The 26,913-nt window shown below is 44.7% G+C and overlaps 1 protein-coding gene and 1 pseudogene across 2 annotated transcripts; one reads left to right on the top strand and one right to left on the bottom strand.

The window, feature by feature from the left end:
* Positions 1-26,188, top strand: ZNF346 (zinc finger protein 346; the record flags this gene model as incomplete). Its single annotated transcript, XM_079702528.1, has 7 exons — positions 1-175; positions 9,983-10,086; positions 10,646-10,738; positions 12,497-12,641; positions 16,649-16,882; positions 23,436-23,529; positions 26,101-26,188. 7 exons carry the CDS (start codon positions 1-3, stop codon positions 26,186-26,188), a joined length of 933 nt encoding a protein of 310 aa, XP_079558654.1.
* LOC307051899 (phosphoglycerate kinase 1-like) lies at positions 8,191-9,377 on the bottom strand (annotated as a pseudogene). The gene has a single exon. The product of its transcript is annotated as a phosphoglycerate kinase 1-like (transcript).
* Positions 26,189-26,913: the final 725 nt, after the last annotated feature.

Raw genomic sequence — 26,913 nt, 5'->3', positions numbered from 1 at the left:
ATGGAGTATTCAGCGTTGGGGACTGCGGAGCCCGCGGACAGCGGCGCGGCCCGGCCGTACAACAACTCGGAAGAGCGGGAGGGCCGGGAATCCGACGGGCTGCGCTTCGACCGCGAGAGGGCGCGCCGCCTCTGGGAAGCAGTGTCCGGGGCCCAACCAGTGGGGAGGGAGGAAGGTGAGTCCGGGGACTTCAGAGGCAGGAAGACACTCGCCCGCCTGCTCCTTTCGCGGAGAGTGGCGGAAGCGCGGGGCGGGGACGCGGACCAGCCCCCGGGTCTACGGTCACACCCTCTGGCGCCCGGCCCGCCCCCTTGCGTTATGCGCCCCGGGACTCCCTGACTCCTGCACCTCACCAAGACCCGGGCGCCTTGTACCGGCTCCCCTGAAAATCCAGGCTGTGTGCCACAAGAAGCGCGCGCAAATGGTCAAGGGCCTTCTCACGCTCTGGCCGCGTGGTTCTTTACCCCGCCTTCCTCACCCGCGAGAGCTTACTTCTGCCTAAACTTGGGACTGGAATCCTCCGGGCGTGCCGTCCACGCCGTTTCGGAGACCCTCAGAACCTTCCCCGCCAGCCTCGTAACCTCTTCACTATCCCAGTCTCCAGGTTCCCCCACCCCTAGTGTCTCTTGCCTCCCTTCTCTCATGCCCCACACTTCCGAGGGCTCTAGAGGGCCTTCTCCATACCTCAGTGTTCCTCCTGAACTTGGAGACTGAGCCCTGGCTTACCCCTGTTTCTTGGTGTCACCTGTCTCCACCACTTGAATCGCTTGTCTAATATGGGGGCCAGGAGCCCGAGAGCCTGGCCGGGTATACTATGGCTCCAGCTTGTTGTATCCCACGCTTGACCCAAGGTTGTGGAGAACAGGATATACAAGTCCGTCTAGGGGGGCAGTTCTGGGCTGAAGCTTCCAAGGTTCTGCACTTGACCTAGCCCTGGGTAAAATGGAAATAGAAAGAGGAGAATGGAAAGAGCTGCTCTGACCCCGTTTTGTGACCCCCTTCACAGTCCTTAGCAGAGCTAGCTGCTTAACTCTAACCCAGAAGTACACAAACTGGGCTTTTGTGCTAATCCTGTCAGGTAATCTGCAGGGAAATAGATTTCTCTAAAGGTTTGTTTGCTTGCTGAGCAGACTAATCTTGGAAAGTTAATATGTTGCTTGTGAACTGATTGTCCTGGGATAAAATGGAATTTTTGACCACATCCAAGGAAGATATGTTTAAATTTGGGGTGGTATACATACCTATACCCTGGTGTATACTTCTCCAATTTAAAAACGAGTCTAGTCTGACTCCTAAATTAATAAGAGGATCCTATCCCCCTCACCCTCATACTTTCAAACTTGTCTGGCACAAAGTTGCCTCTCCTCCACCCTCCACCACCCGCAATTTTTCTTTCATTAATTTGACCGACATTCACTGACGCCTGCTCTGTTCCCAGGATTGGCTGGGCATCAGAGCTATAGAGTTGAGAATAATACTGTCCTTGCCCTGGAGGGGCTTGTAGTCTAATCCAGGAAGCAGACACCAAGACAGTTGCAGTATAATGTAGTGGGTTCAGTAAAGTGGGAAGTCTAAGAGTTGAGGGTACACAAAGAGGAAGCGACCTTTGTCCTCAGGGGATAGGGAAGGCATGCCCTGGACATTGAAGCAGAGAACACAGCAGCTGTGCTCTGGGAAGTGAACTGTTTATGTGTGTATGAATGCCCACAGTCATTTAGAACCCAGTTCATTTCCCTGCTCTCCTCACTTTGTCCAATAATTTATTTGAGGTCTAGGTAGATACCTATAACACCAAGTCCTACTCACCTTGGTTTTTTATTTTCTCTTAGTTATAATTTTTGTTTTCTCATTGAGTTATAATTTACATACCATAAAATTCACCCATTGTAACTGTAAAATTCAATTAATTGTAGTAAAAGTATAGAGTTGTATAGCCCTAGTCCAGTTTAGAATATTTCCATCACTCCAATTTGTGCTCCTTTACATTAAATCCCCACTCTTACCTCCTGCCCTTGGCAACCCACTAATCTGTTTTCTGTCTCTATAAATTTGCCTTTTCTGGACCTTTCAGTAAATGGAATCCTATACTATATAGTCTTTTTCACTGGCTTCTCTCACTCAGCATGTTTTTGAGGTTCAGCCAAATTGTAGTGTGTATTAATACGTCATTCCTTTTTATTGCTAAATAGAATTCCATTGTATAAATCTTGCTTTTTTAATTCTCTAATAATCTCTGCCTTTATTTTATTTTATTTTTTGCCGTATGTGGGCCTCTCATGTTGTGGCCTCTCCCGTTGCGGAGCACAGGCTCTGGACGCACAGGCTTAGCGGCCATGGCTCACAGGCCCAGCCACTCCGTGGCACGTGGGATCTTCCCGGACCGGGGCACGAACCCATGTCCCCTGCATCGGCAGGCGGACTCTCAACCACTGCGCCACCAGGGAAACCCAATCTCTGCCTTTTGAGTGGGCTGTTTAAACTATTGACATTTAATTTAGTTGTTGATATGGCTAGACTTACTGTCCCTACTTCGTGACCCTATGAAAATCAGCCCTCTATGTCACATTCTAGATCTCTCAGCCTCTGCCCCATACCTCTTCTCATTGTCTACAATATGGATACAAAATAAATCCTGCCAATCAGATGCCTTCTCGTAAGATTTGGAAGGCAGAAATGCAGTGAAGATCATATTTCTACAGCTATTGTTACTGTCAAGAAAGGTCGTGGAACAATAAGATCTTCTTACATCAGTGTTCCAGCATCCATTCTCCAGCTTCATATGTTAAGAGGCACGTTCAATGACAATGGAAGCTTCTTACTTCCAGCAAGGCTGCAGTGGAGGCCTGAGATTATAGCTCACCTGTTGGAACAGTTATGCATTGTTCCCAGAGACATTTCTGGAAGGCTCAACCTAGTACCTTCAGCCTTTCCAATAATTTTCTAAGCACCTAATTTCCTGTATCAAACCTGTCCCCTCTGGTAATTGGTAATTGTATTAGAGTTGTATGTGGATATCTGGGAAGCAGGGATTCACATTCAGGCCACCTTCTCAGAATTCTGATAATTCATATAACTTCTTTTTCCCTCTGTGGACCTTAGCTTCCTCCAATCTCATGAACCTCTCACAGATTTTGTGAGTCAGGAATTCAAGAAAGGGTTAGCTGGACAGTTCTGACTCAAGGTCTCTTATGCAGTTGCAGTCAGGTAGTGGCTAGAGCTGAAACGGCAGTGGGATGGAACTTCTGGAGGCTGGCCGGGCATCTCTTTTTTCACATAGTCTCAGAGTCTCTCCATGTGATTTCATGCATGGAATAGTTAAGGCTTCCTCACAGCTTAGAAGAAAATCGCTTACATGGTAGCTGAAGACTTTAAGAGCAAATATTCCCAATTTGGTTCTTTTTTATAATTTCTGTCTTGCATGTGTCTATATGTTGCTTAGTAGTCAGCCAGTGATTCAGTAAATACCTGGAGCCAGTAAAGGCCTCGGCTGGATCTGTAGGTAGGTAGGAAAGTACATTCAAAGTTCAGGCCATTTTAAAGTCAGCCCTGGCTTTTACTTTCTGTCAGGGCCTTTTGCATCTCTTCTGTGCATGTGTACAACCTCAGAGTTGGCCAGGAGTATGTGGCTAACTTGGGCCCTCTTAGGTCCCCACTGCCACACAGTTTCAGCCACAAACATGACACAACAAAGGCTATAGTAGAGCCTTTGGCCTTTCCTCCTCACCTACCTCTGAGCCATCACTTCCACCAACATTATCACTAGGTAGGGGCGTTGCCCACCACTCCAAATCAATTTCCTCTTCCACAGGGAAGCTATTGGTTCTCACATCCTACCTCTTCCTGGTAGAACCTCTGCACTGACTGAGTGTGGGAGGGGATGAGAGCAGTCCCAGATTCCCGCTCTTCTCACCCGAAGTTCAGCAGATGTACAAAGCATAAGTGCTTCCCCAATTGTTAAGTGCCTTTGGTCAATTTCCAGGGTACTGAAGGGATTGTTTTTGTCAGTTTTGTCCAGTGTTTTAGTTGCCTTGGGTGAAGAGGATATCCTCACTCTGCTATAGCCAAAGTCCCACCTCATACTCATTTTATATTCAACTTCACTTCCTCTGCCTGACTTCTGAATTTGGAGGGTCCAAGACTCAGTCCCAGGAGTCTCAATTTGTATCCCCAGCTCTGACCTTTCCCTCAAGCTCTAGGCCTGAATCTGTAGCTGACTACTTGATATCTCTACCCATGTATGTGATAGACCACTCATGTTTAATATAGCCAAAGCAAAAGTCTTTAATTTCTCCTCCAAGGCTGTCTTCCTCCAGTTCTCATCTGTTAGTTGCTCAAATTCAAAACCTAGGAGTTATCCTTGAATGCTGTCCTACTTCACCCCCTACATCCAATCAAAGAAATTGGATGTCAGATCTACTTCCAGAACATAGTTCCAAATCCATCCACTTTTCTCATCTCCATTGACAACCTGCCTAGTCCAAATTTCTATCATCTGTTGCCTAGAAGACTGCAACAGCCTTTTCCCTGTTCTTCCTGTTTCCATTCCTATTCCCATATAATCTGCTGACACAACGAACAGACTAATCTTTTCAAAACATAAGCCATATCTTGTCACCTCTCATTGCACTAAGAATAAAATCTGTAGTTCATACCATGGTTTATGAGGCCTCATACTCATTCCACATGATCTGGTAGACCTCAAGCTCTCTCCAACTTTACTTCCTACCACTATTCTCTCACTCACCATACTGTATCCACACTGTCCTTCTCTTCATTCCTTGCATATGCCAAACTCATCCCTGCCTCAGAGACTTGACACTCTCAGGCTGGAACAGTTTCCCCCAGACCTTCTTGTGGCTAACGCCTCCCTAGCATGGTCTTCACTGACTATACAGCCCCATCATTCTCTACCACTTTGTTTGCTTGTTCTCATAATATTTCTCACTCTCTGTCACTATCTTGCTTATTTATTTACTTTGTCCTCTCTCTTATTTGTTGACATGACCCCAGCACTAAACCCATTGCTGGCACGTAGAAGGCATTCTGAATACATAATTGTGAACTGTGTGAGTGTATTCTCTGAGGCCAAAGAGGTGTATTTCATTTATTCAGCAGGTATTCACCAAGCCCCTCCTGTGGGTTAGGGATTTTATTTTTAATTTATTTTATTGAAGTATAGTTGATTTACAATGTGTTAATTTGTGCTGTATAGCAAAGTGATTCAGTTTCATATATATACATACATATACATGTATATTCTTTTTCATATTCTTTTCCATTATGGTTTATCACAGTATATTAAATATACTTCCCTGTGCTATACAGGAGGACCTTGTTGTTTAATCCATTCTATATATGATAGTTTGCATCTACTAATCCCAAACTCCCAATCCATCCCTCTCCCACCTCCCCCTTGGCAACGATGAGTCTGTTCTCTATGTCTGTGAGTCTGTTTCTGTTTTGTAGATAAGTTCATTTGTGTCATATGTTAGATTCCACATATAAGTGATATATGGTATTTGTCTTTCTCTTTCTGACTTCACTTAGTATGATAATCTCTAGGTCCATCCGTGTTGCTGCAAATTACATTATTTCATTCTTTTTTATGGCTGAGTAGTATTCCATTGTATATATGTACCACATCTTCTTTATCCATTCATCTATCAATGAACATTTAGGTTGTTTCCATGTCATGGCTATTGTGAATAGTGCTGCTATGAACATAAGGGTGCATGTATCTTTTTGAATTATAGTTTTGGCTGGATATATGCCCAAGAGTGGGATTGCTGGATCATATGGCAACTCTATTTTTAGTTTTTTGAGGAACCTCCGTACTGTTTTCCACAGTGGCTGCACCAATTTACATTCCCACCAACAGCATAGGAGGGTTCCCTTTTCTCCATACTGTCTCCAGCATTTGTTATTTGTAGACTTTTTAATGATGGCCATTCTGGGTCAGGCATTTTATTAGATACTGGGTATACAAAGTCATAAGTGACATGGTCCTTGCCCTGTTTAGTCTTTGGGAGTCAGATTCTGAATATCCTTGAAAGGAAACCCCGTCTCCTTTAATAAAACAAAATCCATCATCTCCAGGCGAGGAGAGAATGGCTGGTTCCTGACTCCTGGGTAGCATTTTCCCTTTATGGGCTTTGCATTCTGAGGAGCCTCTCACCCTCCCTTTAAAAAGCTCTGGCCCAGATGTGTTCACAGACCCACTTCTGTTGGTTTCTCTGAGCACGGCTGAGGCAGCCACAGTCTTTCACAAAAATTTACCAAACACTGTAGGAGAAAAATAGGGCAATAAACAAAAGACCCTCAGGGTCAGAAATATAGCCAGACAACAGCCCTTCTTCCTAAAAGGGCTGGCATAAATAAATAAGTTTTATATCTTGTGGAGTAGGGAGAGGCACCTTAAAAGTTCCCCACCAAGAACCTCCCTCCAGAGAATCTTGCCCACTTTTTGGTCCAGAGTAGAAGATAAAACACATGAATTTGCCGTCCCCTCACGGTTTTCTAGATTCTACCCCTGCCTCAGATTGTCGATGTCATGATAGAACTCATGCCTTGAGTGAGATTTTACTCCCTCCTCAAAAAGTAAAGCTTTGGGGGCTTCCCTGGTGGTGCAGTGGTTGAGAGTCAGCCTGCCAATGCAGGGGACACGGGTTCGTGCCCCGGTCCAGGAGGATCCCACATGCCGCGGAGCGGCTGGGCCCCTGAGCCATGGCTTCTGAGCCTGCACTTCCGGACCCTGTGCTCCGCAACGGGAGAGGCCACGAGAGTGAGAGGCCCGCATACCGCAAAAAAAAAAAAAAAAAAAAGTAAAGCTTTGTTTTCCAGGCCCAACAATTAAGCACAGGTTAATACTATAGTTTCCTATGGTGTGGAACTTGTGTGACACATTAGGTAACTTTTTTTTTGGCTGCATTGGGTCTTCGCTGCTGTGAGCAGGCTTTCTCTAGTTGTGGCGGGTGGTGGCTACTCTTCATTGCAGCGCACGGGCTTCTCACTGCGGTGATTTCTCTTGTTGCGCAACACAGGCTCTAGGCGTGCAGGCTTCAGTAGTTGTGGCTCGTGGGCTCAGTAGTTGGGGTGCACGGACTTAGTTGCTCTGCGGCATGTGGGATCTTCCCGGACCAGGGCTCGAACCCGTGTCCTGTGCACTGACAGGCGGATTCTTAACCACTGCGCCACCAGGGAAGTCCCTTCTCACTGTTCTTGATCTGATTTTGAAATATATAAAATTACCTAATGGACTTCCCTGGTAGTGCAGTGGTTAAGAATCTGCCTGCCAGTGCACGGGACACGGGTTCGAGCCCTGGTCCGGGAAGATCCCACATGCCGCAGAGCAACTAAGCCCGTGCACCCCAACTACTGAGCCTGTGCTCTAGAGCCCATGAGCCACAACTTCTGAGTCCGCACGCCACAACTACTGAAGCCTGTGCACCTAGAGCCCGTGCTCCGCAACAAGAGAAGCCACCGCAATGAGAAGCCTGTGCACTGCAACGAAGAGTAGCCCCCGCCTCTGCAACTAGAGAAAGCCCACACACAACGAAGACCCAACACAGCCAAAAATTAATTAATTAATTAATTTTTAAAAAAAGAAAACAGTGAGAAAATTATTCTCTTTTCACGTCTTTCAATTCTTCTGATTCTGTCTGGGAAGTCGTCTCAGTTGGGTGCTGCAATGTCTTAACACCTCTCCTCACAGTTGCCACTCTCTCTCTCTTTATTTTTTTTTTCTAGTTTCAATGGATATTTTTATTATTTATTTAATAGATCACCAACTTCTTCTCGCTCCCTACCAACAATTGGAATTTCATTTTGTTTCCATGCTGAGTGGTGAAACAATGACAAAGCTAATCAGAATAAGCTACTTCATGAAGAGAACTAAGCTAATACAGCTCACTTTCTTTTGACAGGCATAATATAAATATATGCACTCTAGAATGCACAATGGTTTAGTCTCTAAGAAATTCAAATAGGATCTTGAAGAATGTAGGCAAATCCAGGGTGCAGTAAATGTGAGCTGAGATGCCGTACAACTGTTTAAGGGTTCCTGGCGCTACATCTCTTGGCCACTAGCCAAATCTTGACATGGGGGAAGATATTAGCTAATGCCAAGTGGAGATGCAGAAAGTGCTAAGTTGACTTAGGGGCTATGCACAGGAACCAAAAGGCAGGAAAGTACTAAACATTTCGGAGAGCATCCACCCCAGGAAGCACTTTACCTTCCAGGAGCTCTAAACTGGCACCACCCCCAGTGCTCACATGTCTGCCTTTATCCTCCGTGTTCCATTTGGCACAGCAAGTAGCAGTGTCTCCACCACCTATGATGGTGATGCAGCCCCTGGAAGTGGCTTTTACCACCTCATCCATGAGGGCTTTGGTTCCTTGGGCAAAAGCTTCCCATTCAAATACGGCCACAGGTCCATTCCACACGATCTGCTTAGCCTGAGCATCAACCTCAGCATACTCCTTGCTGCTCTCAGGACCACAGTCCAAGCGCATCCAGCCAGCTGGTATGCCAGAGGCCACAGTGGCTTGGCCAGTCTTGGCATTCTCATCAAACTTATCAGCAGTGACAAAGCCAACAGGCAAGGTAATCTTCACGCCATTCTTCTCAGCTTTGGACATCAGGTCTTTGACAATCTTGGATCCCAAACAGAGAAGTGCCAATCTCCATGTTGTTGAGCACCTTAAGGAAGGTAAAGGCATATTATTGATCAGCTGGATCTTGTCCGTAACTTTAGCTCCACCCAGGATGGCCAGGAAGGGTCGCTCTGGGCTCTCCAAGGCCTTGCCAAGTAGTTCAGCTCCTTCTTCATCAAAAAACCTCTAGCCTTCTTTGGCAGATTTACTCCCACCATGGAGCTGTGGGCTTGGTGAGCAGTGCCAAAAGCATCATTGACATACACATCCCCTAGCTTGGAAAGCGAAGCTCGGAAGGCTTCTGTTTTGGCTGTCTCAGCTTTAACCTTGTTCCCAGAAGCATCTTTTCCCTTCCCATCTTCCTCCACATGAAAGCGAAGGTTCTCCAGCAGGATGACAGACCCAGCAGCTAGGTGAGCACAAGCTTTCTAGTCCTTCAAGAACAAAACGTCCTTGCCCAGCAGAGATTTGAGTTCTACAGCAACTGGCTGCAAGGAGTACTTGTCAGGCATGGGGACACCATCCGTCTGGCCCAGATGGCTCATAAGAACAACGGACTTGGCTCCAATGTCCAAGCAGAATTTGATGCTTGGAACGGCAGCCTTGAACCTCTGGTTGTTTGTTATCTCGTTGTTCTTCCTAGGAACATTGAAGTCCACTCTCATGATGACCCGCTTCCCCTTCACGTCCAGCTTGTCCAGAGTCAGCTTGTTAGAAAGTGACATCTTGGCAATTCGTGGCAACAAGAGGCCTGGGGAAGAGACTGGGGCAGTGACAGCAGCAGAGACTGCGTTTGCCACTCTCTTAATGTTCTTTTTAGAGAGAACTGCAAGCCTCTCACACCAGTATCTGGCTAGAATTGTTTCATTTTTATTGTATTTATTTTTATTGGTATTTACTTAAGTTTATTATTTAAAGATTCCTTTTTAAAAGAATTTACTTAGTAAAGAAAGTTGGCATAGGGACTTCCCTGGCAGTCCAGTGGCTAAGACTGCATGCTTCCACTGCAGGGGGCATGGGTTCCATCCCTGGTCGGGGAACTAAGATCCCACATGCCATGTGGCACAGCCAAAAATAAATAAATAAATAATAATAATCATTTAGAAAGAAGAAAGAAAGTTGGCGTACATAAAAGTATAAAGTAAGTTACACGTGAGGTGGCACGAGAATATAACAGGATTCATGAAAGCAGTAGGGGAGGGGTGGCTGAGGTTTGCCGATTTAATAGTATGGCATTCCATTACTCAGTTCCTGCGTTTGAGGCAGGGTTCAAAGACAGTGCTGTTGAGGCAGGTTTTTAACTCAAAGATTTTTATTTTCCTCTCTGTAGTGGAACACATGATCCAGAAGAACCAGTGTCTCTTCACCAACACCCAGTGTAAGGTTTGCTGCGCCTTGCTAATTTCTGAGTCCCAGAAGCTGGCACACTACCAGGTATGCCCTTGTACCTTTAGTACTGCTTTATTTTTCCAGACCCAGTGTCAAACCCCCACTTCTCCCTGGCTTGTGCAGTGAATTCCTTTTTAGCCACCCAGGTGTTGCCTCCATGCATGTTGGCTGTGACTTGAAGATTGACCTAATTTTTCTGAGTCTCATTTCTTCCATCCAAATCAGGATCATTATACTTACATGTTCCCATGCAGCTCGGTACAGTAGAAAGTACATGCTTTGGCTCTAAATAGACCTGTGTTTGAATCACATCTCTGCTACTCATCTTGGGCAAGAAACCTCACTATCTTCAGCCTCAGTTTCCTCATCTGTAAGATTGAGATGATGATAATTTTCTCATAAATTATTGTGAAGATTAGATTTGACAGCATTTAAGTACTTTACACAGAGTAGGAACTCAATAAACTAGGTTTCTTCCCCCACCCTCTCCTCCTCAAAAGTGTCTGTGAGGATGAATCAGATGAAAATCTAGTAAGTGTTTTTGAGTGCCTTAGATATGAAATGGCATTTAGCTATCTTTGATCTTTTTCCTGGGTTCTTGCAGAGCAAAAAACATGCCAACAAAGTGAAGAGATACCTAGCAATCCATGGAATGGAGACATTAAAGGGGGACACGAAGAAGCTAGACTCAGATCAGGTAATACAGCTGCCATGTTGAGACTGCTCACTTCCTGATGAAGCCAGCAGGCAGGTTGGTGTGGTAGAAAGAACATGGGCTTTGAGTCAGACTGACTTGGCTTCAAATCCTGGCCCTGTCGTGTGATTTGGGCAAGTCTTATTACTTCTCTGAGCCTTGATTTCATCCTCTATAATAATGAGGATGCTAATGTCAACTACCTTTCAGGATTTTTCCAAACTAAAATGAAGGCAGGTTTATTAAAACACCCAACACAGAGCCTGGCACATAGTAGGTTCTCAGTAAATGGAGCTATTGTCAGTGGTTTGTTAGAGTAGGACAGCTGTCCATTCCCTACTCAAGAAGAGAAAGTGGAAGAAAGCCAGGTTGCTTGCTTTCTTGAGATCTGGGGGAAAGAGCTGAGTTCAATACTTGAATATTTGGAATAAACAAGTGGATTAAACACTTTTCCAGCATGTTTGCTTTTTGCCTTAGAAATACTGTGAGAATTATGCTGAAACAACCCCAGTCCCTGAGGTGTACCATTATTTTTGTTCCATAGCAGGCTGTGCAAATGTCATGCATGAAAAGTCAGCAGACTAGGGCCCAATACTAGCTCTACAACTTAACTGGTTGGGTGACTTTGGACAAGTCACTTAACCTCTCTGTACCTCACCCATAAAATGGAGATAATAGTTCCTACCTCTTAAGGGTATTGTGAGGTAAAATTCCAATTCCTAGTGGATGCTCAGTGAGTAAGAGCTTACACTACAAACTGTGCCTCCCTGTCATAGGGACCACAGATTTGGAAGGGCCTTGCTCATCCCTTCTCCAAATTCACTGGCTCATCCCCTGGTTGCCCTTCTTGTGATTTAGAATCCAGAAAGACAAGATCACCTCTGTGACCCTGGGCAAGTCACTTCACCTCTCTATATCTCTGATCCTTCTACTCTCGGAGTGGCCCAGTAGTTCTAATGAGATCATGGGCCCCTCCCCATCCAACAAAGAATTATCCAGCCCAAAATGTCAATAGTATCAAGGTTGAAAAATGCTATATTAGAATGAATACTGTATTCAGAAATCAGACGTAAGAGAGAGGCTGGGAACTCTTAATATAGACTTGAAGTACATTGTTTTCTAGCCTAATCATAATCATGAAATAAAACCCAATGATCTGCTTGTTCATCAAACCCTGAACATCTGCTGTGTGCCAGACTCCAGCAGAGTGCTAAGGATAGGAAACAAAGATGAATCCAACAGTCTTTGCCCAAATGTTGCACTTTAGTTCACAGAAAAGTCTCCTAAGCTGTGACACTGTCAGTTTAGGGTGACAAGCGAGTGGTATGATAGAGGTCTATTTAATGCACTCCAGGAGTACAGAGGAAGAACAAGATTAGTTCTTCCTTACTGGAATAATCACACAAAGTGGCTTGATAATTGTTTACTGAGTAATTTTCTTGCGTAAAAGTCTCTCAGAAGAGGTAATATTTAATCTGGGCCTTGAAGGCTAAGCAGACATATGCCAGGCAGTAAAGAAAGGAAGATCATTCTAGGCAGCAGGAATGGCCCAAGTAAAACAAGGAAGTAGCAGAGAACAAAATGGGGAATGGTGAGTAGAGCATGGGATGAAGTAGCTGGAAAAGAATCCGGAAAGGTAGGTTGGGGTTAGTGTATGAAGGGGGCCTTGAATGCTCATTCTCCTATGGGCAGTGGGGAACCAGTGAAGATTTTCTGGCCGGGCAGTGGCGTGATCAGACCTGTGTTCTTTCTCCTAACCAGAAGAGCAGCAGAAGCAAAGACAAGAACCAGTGCTGCCCCATCTGTAACATGACCTTTTCCTCCCCTGTCGTGGCCCAGTCGCACTACCTGGGGAAGACCCACGCAAAGAACTTAAAGCTGAAGCAGCAATCCACTAAGGTGGAAGGTACTGGTTTTCCTGAGTGGTGCTATGTATCGGGACCCCTCCCGTCCTCAAGGCACCAATGCCAGGTGCTCCCAGAAATGCTCACTGGGGCCACAGACTTGAAGAGGTTGAACTGCTTTTGAGAGCCCTTAAAAATATCAGAGTAGACCCGGCTTCAATGAAATGCATCCTCGGAGTTGTACTCACCTAACCTCCCTTTCTTTGGTTACATCAGTTTTTCTGTATAGAAGCTTCTTAGCCCTGAGCTTTTGTCCTTAAAAATCATTATAAGTCAGGAGTGCCAAAGTCCTCCAGGCTATGCACACCAGGAGAGCACTCTATCTCCTGCCTCTCTCACTTAGATTTTTCCCTCCTAGCATCCACCTGCCCTGTTGCCATGCATTCCAAGTTAAAAGCTAAATCCTTGTCTTTTTCGTGTGCTCAGGTTATGCCCTGCTCACTTTAATCCTCAAAGCTGCCTGTTCTCCTCAAGACAGGGACTTGCCTTTCGAAGCTGAATACTTCAGCGCTGCCACTACTGCCCAGCAAACTGTATTTGCAACTGCCATGAATTCATTCCCAGTGCAGTGACTTCTAAAATAGCCCCCTTTATCTTGTCACCACTGGGGCTCAGCCTTCACTTTCATCTCATTAACTCATGACTTTCTGGGATTTTAAACCTCTGCTAACTGCAGTTAGTCAAAACTGAAAATTCTTTGATCTTTATTTTATTTTTTTCTTGGTAATTTTTGCTTCTGTCTTTATTTTGGACCAAGAAGTAGACTATACTATCTATAATACTTGTCCTTTTTTGAATTGCTGTATTATAAAAACAAGACAGTGATGTTTTGGAAGACTTTGATGATAGGGTAAAAAAATCACTCATAATTATACTCTCTTATCACACCCAAATCTAGTATTCCTGCTATGAAACAAGAGATAAAGTCATGGATGCCCGAGTTTAAATCCTGCCACTGCTATTTACCGGCTGTATGACTGAACTTCTTCGTGCCTGAGTTTTCTCACCTATAAAATGTTGATAATACTACTTCATAAGTTTTGAGGATGAAATAAGGTATACAAGGAACCTAGGATGTAATAAATGCTCAGTAAAGGACAGTTCTCTTTTTTTTTGGCCAAGTGGCCTGCAGGATCTTAGTTCCCTGACCAGGGATTGAACCCGGGCCCCAGTAGTGAAAGTGCCAAGTCCTAATCACTGGACTGCCAGGGAATTCCCCACGGTTCCTATTGTTAGTATTATCACCATCATCAAGATAGCCAGTGAATGGAATCCCTGCATAAAATGCAGAAGTTGATCAGGCATCCACCACCTGGAGCATGTCACTGGCCTTGCTTATGGTTTGTTCATCATTAAGTTATACTAGTACTAATTGCTTTTGTTTAAATTCAGTGTTGGTACCATTTATGGTACCAAAAAGATTAAACATTAGACCAAGGGAAATTAGCTTAAGAACAGAACTTTATATGGTCACTTATCTTTAGGTTTATATGAGCTTAACTTTCTATAAATGGGAAAATTCCCTGGAATATGCCCAGTCCAAAGATTCCATATTCAAGGGTTTATGTTTTGTATTTACTTTTGCCCTTGCCACATAACAGGTATGTTTTTATATAGTTATAATCATAGTGCATGCACCATTTGTATCCTGCTTTAACTTTTAATTTTGTAGTTTAAGCACATTTCCATGTTATTACATGAGTTTATAACTATATTTCTGAAATTAAACATTTTTCTAATGTAAAAGTAATACAAGCATGTTGTAGAAAATATGGAAAATATAGATAAATGGAAAGAAAAATACTCATAATTTTACCATTCAAAGATAACCACTGTTAACATTTTGGAGTACTGTTTCTCCTATAATCTTTTGTTATGTGTATGTGTGTATATCTGTGCGTATATGTGTTTTATGTATGTCTAGATTATATATATAAACATAAAATACTTTAACCTTATTGTTTTTATAAAAACAACGCATACTCATTATTGTTATTTCTAGTTCAAACAATGCAAAAGGTACAAAGAGGAAAGTAAAATACCACCCAAATCCTGCCACCAAGAAAGAAACACTGTTAATATGTTGGTAACATTTCAAAATACCAGTATACACATATAGATTGCACGTTATGTCTTTTAATAATGACATGATCATATCATGTGTATCATTTTCTTTTATGCTCTTTTCACTTAATATAACATTTGTATTTCCCCACGTTATTAAAAACGTTTTCATAAACATTTTTAATGACAGTATCCCATCACAGCCCATTTATTTAACCAGTCCTCTAATGGTGAACATTTACGTTTTCCCCCTCTCCTTTATTAATGTTTGGAAATAACACTACAGCAAACATTCCTGTAGAATTCTCTTTCCATATTTCAAGTTGTTTCCTGAGAGAAGACTCCTGTAGCTCTCATTTTTACTGGATGTCCATTAAGTGGTTCCTCCAACTTTACTTAACCATTCACCTCTGATGCTTCTCTTCAGTATCTTTTAAAGAAAGACCCTATGTTTCAGTGATCATGATTATTTCTTTTCTGACATCAAGAATCTACATTCATTGTAGAAAAGTTGGAAAAGACTGAAAAGCACACTTTTACTCAATGCTTTTGGTCTTTTTTCCACACATCACCAGTATGGTTTTTGTTGTTTTACAGAACCGAGGACATAAGAACCAGTTTGCTGTATAACCTGCTTTTTTTTCTTTTTTTTTTTTTTTAACTCAACACCACATACTGAATATTTTCTCATATTATTGAATATTCTACAACATGTACCTTACTTTTCCAGTGACTTGCTGAAACAATGGCTAAGGAAAATCAAATAGCCAGGGAAATTGAGATTTCCTATACTGGAAAACCATTGTGAGAAAAGCCAGCAAGTTTCTTCTGGCTTGTTGAAAATCCTCAAAACTTCCCCCATTGAAGTGGTACAGAGATGAAAGAACATCTGTCTGTGAGTGCTGCTGAGCCCCACCTCTCCTCCACCATTGGTGGGGGTTCTAGACCACATTTTTAAAGCAGTGGTTACTAGATTGACACCATTCCAGCCACATGGACTCATGAGTGAGTCATGACATCCACTTTATAAAGCAGCAGTGCAGCCTGCAGTCAGCATCAGGACATTTGTTGGCCCACGGGAGGCTTACATATATGCCCATACCAGGCTCTGATTAACTGAGTTCATGGACCACAGCCAGGGATGTTTTCTGAAGGTGAACGCATGGACAGTAGCCTTCAGGTCTCCCTGCCACACTCTGGCAGCCTGGCATAGAGGAGAGGGCATGGTCTTTAGGGTCACACAGACCTATATTCACTCATTAGCTGAGTGATCTTGGATAAGTCATTTCACCCATCTGAGCCTCGGTTTTTCTCTGTCTTGTGGCAAAATGACACCTACCTCATGGCATAGTTCTGAGGACCAAAAGAGAAAATATATATACAAATCTCATAACTAAATGTCAATGTCACCCTCTGCTCCCCCACTCAGCCTAGAAGGCAGTGTAGCCTAAAAGGCCCCCCTAGTACAGTGCCTTTTCTAAATGACCCTCCAGGCCCTCAGGCCCTCAGTTTCTACATCTGTGCATTGACTTCCAGATCTATAACTGGGGTACTTTGAGGATGGGAGTAAAACACCCAAACTTCTTGTCCCATTTGCTGTGAAGTTCTGGGGAATTCTGAGGGATGAGAAGATTGCAAGCATGTACATCTCTAATCTGTTGTAATTCGTCAACTTGATAGCAGAAGTGCAGATCCCTCTCGGAATATAAGAAAATCAGGATTCATGTGCCTGAAGTAGTTAAAGCTGCCGAACAAAGTAGGCGGTCTTTGGGCTCCCCATATCTTCTCAATTAGAGAAGATTTTCACTGTGTGATTCACGCAGGCAGTGCCACACCTGCAGGTGTGATTAACTAGTGACCAAACCTTTCTTTGCATTCAGCATACGCGAAAGCCTGGCACCTTCTGGGTTTTTTCATTGTTTCTGTTTGAACTCTCTCACCGCAGCTCTGTCGAAACGCCTTACAAACCCTTTCCTTGTGGCCTCCACCTTAGCCTTGCACCAGAATAGAGAGATGATAGACCCAGACAAGTTCTGCAGCCTCTGCCACGCGACTTTCAATGACCCTGTCATGGCTCAGCAACATTATATGGGCAAGAAACACAGGAAACAGGAGACCAAGCTCAAACTTATGGCACACTACGGGCGGCTGGCCGACCCTGCTGTCACTGACTCATCAGGTAAGGGGCCCAGCTCACACCCAGAGCTGGATCGGGGCTTGACTGCTGGGGTTCCCTGGACCACCGAGGCTATGCTTTTCCTCCTTAGGTCTTCTGAAGCAGGCATTGCAAACTCAAATGCCTGCAGAGGCTGGACAGGAAATTTCAATATGTGAAAGAGCCAGGAGGGGATATGATTAGCTGAGGGTATGTGCCTCTCCTAGACAGCTCCAGCCAGTTGTTACCATATCTTTCAGTTTTTCAAAAGAATCTAGAAGCCAGATTTGAATAAGAATTCTCCTGGTTTTTAAATGTGCAACTAAATTTTTAAAAGTGTAAACCCTAGGTGAGTCGAACCTGCCTGCAAGCCAGATTTGGGGCAAAAGGGCCGCCAATCTGCAACCTCTGATTTAAACTCCCTGTCATCCACATTTCTTGTGTGAAGGCCTCAGCAGCCTCTGCCAGATTTTATAATGTCCTCAGAATCCCTCGTCTCCCAGCAGCTAAGGCCCACCTGTGTCCCTGGGATAGAGTGGTGAAGGAGACCACTCTGACTCAGAACATTAGCTACTGCCCTGACCTCCAGATACCAGTCAGCATCACAGGAGTGAGCATTCATAAAAAGTTAGGAGCCCTTCCCATCACAGTAACTACTCACAGCCTATAGTAAGGGTGGGGAGGGGGAGGTTATTATTTTCTCTTTCAGTCAGCAAATATTTATTGAAAACCTGCTGCATTCCCTCATTGGGGTATAGTAGTGACCAAATCTGATACAGTTTCTGTCTTGTGGAGCCTACTTAAGCATTGGTGTGAGTCCCCAGGGCTTCTTCCCCAGGCCATGGAGATGCAGCACCAGACAGACAGCACCATGGCATCCAGGTGCAAGGAAGCTCTTGCTCAGAGCCATCTGTGCTCTTCCCACAGTCCTGGAGAGGTGAACACCCAGATGCCATAGATGTTCCAGACCATGTATGGGCAAGGGGAACGATCGTGCCTCTCTAACAACCCCCCAAGCCCCAAAGCACCGTACAGCACAGGCCGTCCTTGGGCAATACTGCCTGATGAGAAAGGTACAAAGTGGTGGCTATGCAGCAAGGGAGAGATTCCTTTAGCAGGGTGCCAAGGATTGCCTTTCCAATGCCTTTGAAAGACCCTCTTTTAGAAACCTCTTCAAAATCAGAAAGGAATGACTAATATTTATTTACTGGTCCTACATATAGGTAGTGCCTTTCCCTTTAACAGGATCAATCCCATATGCTGAGGCATCTGGAAACTTCAGAACCAAGCTCCTCAGAGCCCTGCTTCACGACATAGCATCCAGCTAGCACAACCCAGTGTTCTCCTGCAGCTAACCCTCTTTTGCTCCAGTTCCTGCCCCAGCTTTACTCGGTCCTGCCCTGGTCATTCCCTCATTATCTCTTTTCCACTGGCAGGACTGAGGCACTGCAGTGTTTCAGGCTGCTTATCTTAACTTGTATCCATTCTTTTCTTTTATCTCAAGCCAAAGCCTCCTTCTTGTATTTACCCTCCTCCATTTGTCTAAGCTAAAGTACCATATTTAATCCTAGAACTGTATCCTGGATCTTTTTTCTGGCTTAAATCATTTGACTTCATTACAGATCAACTAAATTCTTTCATGAAAATCTAGGTGGGGGAAGGGGTATCACATCCCACTTTGATATTAATATATACATTATAATTTGATCCCCACAGCATTCCTATAAAATAATTGTGATTTTCCCACTTTACAAATAAAGGAAGATGAGACTCAGAATGACTTGCTCAGGTCATACAGCTGATATGACCTGATGTTAATAAGTGACAGCATCAGTAGGGGTCTGTAGCTCTGTCTGGTTCCAAAATGTACACTCCTTCTCCCTGCCTTCAGCTCTGAGTGTACTTGGCTGTAGGCTCTCTGAGTCCAGGGTGTCAGCAGAGACACTGAGCTCTCTCTGACCCCCTTCTTACAGAGGTGGGATGTTGACCTAGGATATGCAAGCAGTGACTTCTGCTGACAGGGGTTCTGCCCTAGCAAAGGATTTAGGTTGTTAGCAGCTTGGCTTTTCCCTGCTGGCTTCAGTCGACCTTGTTCATTCGTTCTTTCAGACATAGTCATCCTTCACTTACCAATGGCTGCTGTAGTCCAGGCCTTAGGCTCACATTTAATTACCTGACTTACTCCACACAACAACTCTTTTGTGCACATCTGATTATCCCCATTTCACAAATGAGGACATTAGGATCAGAAAGATGAAATGATTTGTTCTGGGTCCCACACTAGGCTGTGGCAGCCAGCATTGAAACCCAAGTCAGGTTCTGTGTTAGGTCCAGAGAATAGTTTCCATGAGGCTCCTGGCAAGTGTCTCATGACAAGTATGGGTCAAATGTGAGGTGTATCTGATCCAGAGTATCCAGATCTCTCCCACCAGGGGTGGATGCAGCATCTACCAAGCAGATTAAACAAGACTTGGAGTTTGCTTTATACTCCAGGCTCACATTTCTCTCATTCACTCAAGAATGTCAAAACTAAAACCTGCATATCATTCAGGTAGCCAAATCCTTCCAGCCTCCAGAGCTCTCAGCATCCCCTCTGGGTTACATAAACAAGACAGGTATTGTCCATATTCTTGTGGAGCCTAGAGTCTAGCAGAGAAAACAGGCATTGAACAATGAACTACAAGTGTGGCAAGCTTTAGAAAAGGAAACAAACAGGATGCTATGAAGATAACTTAAGATGGGGGACCAGGGACAAGAGAGATAGTGTGGGGCAACATGCTGCTGGGGAGATGAGCAAGTATCTAGTCATGGCATTGTGGGTCATGTTAGAGATTTGGACCTTTATCCTAAGAGCATTGGGAAGCTATTCACAGCTTCAGCATTATTAGATCATTCTAGTTACAAAGTGGAGAATGGCTTGCAATTAGGGAGGAAGGGTAGTGGAGAGAGACCAGCAGTGAGACTACTGCAATAATTCATACTGGAGAATATGGGAGGCTGGACTAAGATAGCAGTGGTAGAGGTAGACAGGAGTAGATGGATTCAAGAGGTAGGTAGGAAGTAGAATTGGCCATCCAGTGTGGGAGATGAAGGAAAGGGAACAGTTAAGGATGGTGCCCAGGTTTAGTCTGAAGCCATTAGGTGGATTAACCAGGTTTTGGCAGCTTGAGTTTAAGATGCCCACGAGATATCAAAGTAGAGATGTTCAAGAGGCAGTTGGATATATAGGTCTAGGCCTAAACGAGAGGTCTGGGTTAGAGATATTGCCATTTTGGTAGGTCAAAAACTGTTAAATATTGGTAGTTTCACATGTTTTAAACTAGTAAGTGGCCAGTGAAGTCAGAGAAATGAAAGAGATCCCTTAGAGTTTAGAGAGAAAGGAGCAAAGCTTCTAAGATTGAGCCCCCTGAAAATTCTGGCACATGCTACAAACATGGATGAACCTTGAGGACATTCTGCACAGTGAAATAAGCCAGTCACGAAAAGACAAATCCTGTATGATTTCATTTGTATGAGATATCAAGAGTAATCAGACTCATAGAAACAGAAAGAATGTGGTTGCCAGGGATTAGGGGGAGGGAGAAATGGGGAGTCTAATGGGTGTAGGTTTTTAATTTTGCAAAATGACAAAGTTCTGGAGATTGGTTACACAACAATGTGAAGATACTTAACACGATGAAAACAAATTTCTCTAACCCAGAACTGTCCTTTACAATTACTGAATTGTACACTTAAAATGGATCAGATGGTAAATTTTCTGTTATTTGTATTTTACCACAATTTAAAATAATAAAAAGAAATTTAAAGAGAGAAAGAAAGAAAACCAAGATTGAGCCCTCCAGAACTGCCAGTATTAAATGGTGGAGGTCAAACATGAGACAGCAAAAGAAACTGATAAGGAGCCACCGGAGAAGAAAAATCAAGAGTGCGGCATGCTGAAAGCCAAGGACAGGGAGACTTTGGAGAAGGAAGGAGTCACCAGTTCTGTCAGGTGATGTTGAGAGGTCAAATATGAAGAGGCCACATAAGCATTCATTTTGTCCATTAAATTTAGATACAGGGAAGCCTCCATTGGCCTCGGAAAGAGGGTGCACGTGTATGTGTTGGCGGGGGGATAGGTTGCAAAGTAATTGAGAGACAAGGAAATGGAGAAGCAGTTGTAGACAGGGCTTTCAAAAGTCTTGGCAGTAAAAGGGAGGAGATACAGGTGCTTTTCCAAATAAACCAGATGTTTAAAAATCAACTCTAGTGACTTATACTTTATAAAATCACAGGGGTAAACCAGAATATCAAACATGTAAAATGAAAATGGATGAGTGTGGGTACTGGTTTTTTAGAAGCACCAATGAATTATTCACTTGCCCCAAATGATGATTTGAATCTAGCTTACAGATCAGTAAACTGTGTGCTGAGATATACCTCGCATAGGAGAGTCTGGAGACCTGTGGTGCAGAGGGGAAAATGGGAGCTTCACAGACCAGAGGGCAAATCCCAGCTCTGACCCCAGGTCAACCGCTTAACCTCCCTGAGCCTGTTTTCTGCTCTGAAAAATGGAGCTAATCACCTATCTTGCAGCACTGTTGTAAGAATCCAAGGGCATAAGTATCCAGAATTTTGGCATGGTGCTTGGTGCTTAATAGAAGATAAGAGTGGGCTGTTGTAATCTGGGCATCAGTGACCCTTAACCATTGGTGGTTGTCACCCCCACACCAGCTTCAGGTTCAGCTCTGGACTTTGTGGGGAGGGTGATCCTGCTAGTCCATTATGCATCTTTTCCCTGTTAGTATTGAGCCATTAATTCTGGCCTTCAGTGTCTAAAACAAGACCTGAATTCTGATGGCAGTAATTTTCCCCTTAAATGCTTTAAAGGGATGTGTCTTCCAGGAAATACCTGAAGATACAAGAGAAACAGATGTAGCCGGGAACGTCTGCTAGCTTATTGGACTAGAGGAGATCGTTGGTGTTCTCAGTAGCTGCAGCTGCCATGGAAGGCTGGTTAAAAGATACTCTCCACCTCTTTGCCAGCATCACTCATGGAACTCATAAGAGTGATGATAAGCCAAAAGTTCACATTTACTGGATACTTACTATGTGCCAGTTGCTTTTATTTGAATCATTACAATAACCTTATGAGGTTGATACTAGTATTAACCTCATTTTATAGGTAAGGGACCTAAGTCTCAGAGAAGCCCCACTTTTACAAATGAGGAAACCAAATCCCAGAGAGATTAAGTAACTGGCCTGTGATCCTACAAGTAAGAAATGATAGAGCTGGGATTTGAACCTAGATCTTACTCCAGACCTGTGAGACTTAGGATGGCAGATGATTCAAAAGGTGTCAGAGGGGGGCTTCCCTGGTGGCGCAGTGGTTAGGAATCTGACTGCTAATGCAGGGGACATAGGTTCAAGCCCTGGCCGGGGAGGATCCTACATGCCGCAGAGCAACTAAACCCATGCGCCACAACTACTGAGCCTGCGCTCTAGAGCCCGTGAGCCACAACTACGGAAGCCTGCGCACCTAGAGCCCATGCTCTACAACAAGAGCAACAAAGAGTAGACCCTGCTCGCTGCAACTAGAGAAAGCCCACGTGCAGCAACAAACACCCAATGCAGCCAAAAATAAATACTTTTTTTTTTTAAAGGTGTCAGAGGACTCTTGATGTCGTGTACAGTTGCCTGTCTTGCACAGCTAGCACCTGGCATGCTGAATAAGTACAGCCTTGGCAATCAGCCAAGCCTGCTTGCCATTTACTATCTCTGTGTTCTTGGACATGTAACCATGCCTTGTTTTCCTCATCTATAAGAGAATAATGATAATGGTTTTCACAGAATCGTTATGAGCACCAATCAAAATTATATGAAGTGCATGGCCTATATCAGGCACTTGGTAAACAATAGCTGCTTTTTATTGTAAGTATGATGGTTGTGGTATAATTGGTTTATTGTTGAGTAAAGCTGAGGATCAGAAAGGGGAAGGGATTTAGCCAAGGTCACGTGAATGCAGAGCCAGGAGTCCAGCCCCATATCTTGGTTCCTGGCCCATGCTCTCTCTGCTAGACCATGTGAAAAAAGGCCACTTTGTCACTGGGGCAGCCCTGGTAGTGAGACAGGGTGTCTGTGAGCCCCATGGTAGAGAGAGAGAGACAGATTGATTTTGCTTAACAGGCCTCATAAATTACTGTTACTGCAAGCCCAAACAGAGTGGCACCTTCCCAGAGATCTCTTAGCTAAAGGCATCCTTAATGAGGCTACTTAGCACAGTCAAGGTGGAAAAGACAGTTACACCAGATGTCACCTCTTCGTTCTAGCAATCTTTTATTTACTCAACAGACAGCTACTCTGGACCAGGCTCAGTGCTGGGACTGAGGGCACAGAAGGGAACGAGGAGGTTCCCAGCCCCAGGCATACATGTGCCCCCTGAGCATTGAGGCCACTGGGATTCTTATCAGGGCCAATCACCTAACCTCACCCCACCCATGATCTTCAGAAGGGCATTTGCACATGCTGTCAAAAGCAGCAGTCCCCAGGTCCCTTCTTATTGGATAACTAAGCATCTTGACTTTTATGTGTGTTTCAGCCGGGAAGGGCTACGCCTGCAAGACATGTAAAATAGTGCTGAACTCCATAGAACAGTACCAAGCTCATGTCAGCGGCTTCAAACACAAGAACCAGTGAGTAATCATACTTTGAAATTCAAGAGCCTGCAGCAGGGGCTCAGGGCTTTGGAAGCAGAACAAAGCCAAGGTACTCCTTGGCTAAAAGGGAATCCTGGCAGTCTTTTCTGCCAGTCAACAGAAGCTCAATCCGTTAACAGAAAGTTCTTCTCCCATCAGCTTCTCCCCAGCCTTTAGACCTGTTGGGCTGAAGGTTTTAGTAGAGAAACATAAACAATTCCCTTGGTGGTCTCGTAGATTTTTTTGTCTGTTAGCAGTCTGACTAGGGAAGCTCTCCCATGCCCACTCACCACTGGCCTGAAGACCTTAGTCTTCACTGCCATCAATTATGTGGCAAGAGCTCCCTCTACTGGTTATTACCAAATATGACCAGGTTCTTTCATCAAATATTGAACACCCTCTGAGCGGTAGCCAAGACAGATCCAATCCCTACTCTTGTAACCTAACATTCTGATGGGAGGAGACAAACAATTAGCATGTAAACAGCCAATAATTACAGATTGTGATAAGTTCTTTTAAGGGACGAGATTAGCAGAGTCATCTGTTCATGATAATCTTGAAAATGACTAACATTCTTTGTTTGAGCTCCTGGTCTGTTGCAGGCCACATGCCAAGCAAATTCTCTCAGGTAATCCTCACAACAATCCTGGGAAGAAGGGGTTGTTACTCTGATTTTACAGATATAGGCAACCACCGTTCAGAGTGGTATTATGAGGCAGAGCCATAATTCACACTGAGGCTTGTCTGGCTCACAGCATGCTCCTCCAGGGCATCATGCTGACAAGGGGGTTGTGGCGCCATATGATATAAACAGGTGAGGTCCTGCTGGGGAGGGCCCACATGGTTCTGTCCCTGCCTCTCAGAAGGGAACTGTGTAGTGTGGACAGTGTGCCACAGCATAACCTTCTGAGATAGGAATTATCCCCGTTTTACAGATGAGGAAACAGTTTCAGGCAGGCAAGTCTGCTGAAATGATTGCTTTGACTTTGGTGATTGGTTCTGCATTGCTTACAGAGCCGAATGAATAAAAGTGGTAGAAGTACAGAGTGTTGGGGTCAAAATATCCTTGGTCCTCTCTGCTCTGCCTGAAGTCTCCTCTCCCACACTGCGGCTTTATTGATAGATATGTCTTTAACTGGGAGGACTCTTGAGGGTCCTCTTAGATATGGACTTGAGACAAGCCCTAGCAACCTGGCCTGCGTCTCACTCCTGTTTCAGCATACCTCCTTTGCAGCTTGGCTGGTGGCAGTTTTGTCAGATAACATGGAACCAGTCAGAGCCCTACCCTGGGACTACCCAGACTTGTAAAGTCTAGTGTTGTTTACTGTTTTCTTCCTACACTTCCCAGCTGTGTGACCTTAGGTGAGTCAGTAAACCTCTTTGAGTCTCCAATTCCTTTTCTGTAAGATTATAGTACAATTTGTTGGACACCTAATTCAAGCTCATTAATTTGCACCAGCAGCTCCAAATTAGGACCCTCCACACACACTTTACAACCCAAGGAAACCGAATGTCAGGTAGATTAAGTAACTTTGCCCAAAATCTCATAGTTACTTGGAGTCAGACCCAGTATTCAAACCTCTGACTTCAAAGCCTATTCATTTTGCTCTGCCATTTCCAAATGGAGCTCATTATCCTCACCTTATGGGATGATATAAGGGTTAGAGATAATATATGTGAAGTTCTAGTCCCTATAAGGGGAGCTGTTAGAGATAAGCTTTCACTCATTCAACAAAGATTTATTGTGTATCTATTATGTGCCAAGCCTTGTTTTGAGCACTGGGGCTACAGTAGGAACCAAGACCAATGCTGTTTCCCTGGTCCTTTGGATCCCCCTCTGGTGGTAGAAGCAGATCCTAAACAAATCCATAAACATATAAGACAATATCAGGTGGTGCTAGTGGGATAGTGATAGAAGAGCCACTTTACATTTCATTCCATGTGATGGGGAGAATGGTCATTCTGTACCGTCCAGGTCATGTAGGGCCCTGTAGGCAGAATAAGTGATTTGGTATAGAGGAAATACATGGGCTGCAGTCCTGAATCTACCACACTTAAAAAAAGCTTACTGTGGGCTTCCCTGGTGGCGCAGTGGTTGAGAGTCCGCCTGCCAATGCGGGGGAGACGGGTTCGTGCCCCAGTCCGGGAGGATCCCACATGCCGCGGAGCGGCTGGGCCCGTGAGCCATGGCCGCTGGGCCTGCGCATCCGGAGCCTGTGCTCCACAACGGGAGAGGCCACAACACTGAGAGGCCCGCGTACCGCAAAAAAAACCAAAAGAAAGCTTATTGTGGGCAGGTCACTTATACTTTCTGAACTTTAGTTTCCTCATATGTAAAATGGGGGTGCTGGTGCCCCCTTGCAGAATTAGCATGAGAATGAAATAGGATACTAGAAGCAAGACACCCGGCCTTGTGCCTAGCATGCAGTGGCCCTCAGTAAAGGAGAGCTGCCCTGCTTATTACTCCATGCCCTGGAAGAGCTGTACTATCGTTGGAATAAGCTACCTGGAATACCATCACAACCACTACAAACTAACCCTGTGCCTTTGTTCCTTCTCAAATTACAGGTCACCAAAAACAATGGCATCACCTCTGGGCCAGATTCCCATGCAAAGGCAACCCATTCATAAAGACTCAACCACCCTGGAAAACTAGAGGTGTTTCTGTCCAGCACCCCAGGTTGAACCAGCCACGAGCCAACTTTCTGTGACTATGGTCAGCCCTTGGCTCCTTCTTCCTCCTTTCTTACACCTGGAGAATACACAGGCCTGAGGCAGGAGTGGACCACAGAGAGCGTCTGATTGGTCCAGGCAAATCCACCCTTGCTCCACCCCTTTGGAATGGGCCCTGTAGGTCAGGATGAGGGAAGCAGAGATCTTGACAGGACTTGGGGTCTCCCAGAGTGGTAGTTTGGAGGATGACCTTTCCCCTTCCCCAGCTCCTCTGGGCTATATGTCATGAGGCCCCAGACCTGTCTTTCCTTTACAGGTCAGTTTTGGACCAGTCTCTGCAGCTGAAGAACTGAGCTCTCCCTGGGCTCTAGGTATCTCCAGTGAAATCTGGAGCTTTCACGCCAGACCTTGGCCTAGGCAGGAAAGGGCAGATGGAAGTGCCTGCCGCATGGAAACTTGGAGTTAATATGACACTCCCTCTCCCCCAAAAGAGTACAAGCTTTCCTGACCCTGGGATCAGATGCTGGCCAGTTGTACAGATTTCTGCCGACTGTGAAGTCTCCTCCTAGAGCAATGACACAGTCCTGGCAGAGCATTGCTATTCCTCTTACACCCCATTCTCCACAGTTCCTGAATGGTGCTAAGAATCTGCAGCAAGTGGGGACAAGCTAGAGCCGAAGGAGGCCTCAGTACCCAGTGGGATCAAGG

Source organism: Hyperoodon ampullatus, assembly GCF_949752795.1.
Source record: "Hyperoodon ampullatus genome assembly, chromosome: 4".
Classification (NCBI taxonomy): Eukaryota; Metazoa; Chordata; class Mammalia; order Artiodactyla; family Ziphiidae; genus Hyperoodon; species Hyperoodon ampullatus.
Note: the sequence above shows the minus strand (reverse complement) of the source record. Positions and strands in the feature narration are given on the sequence as shown.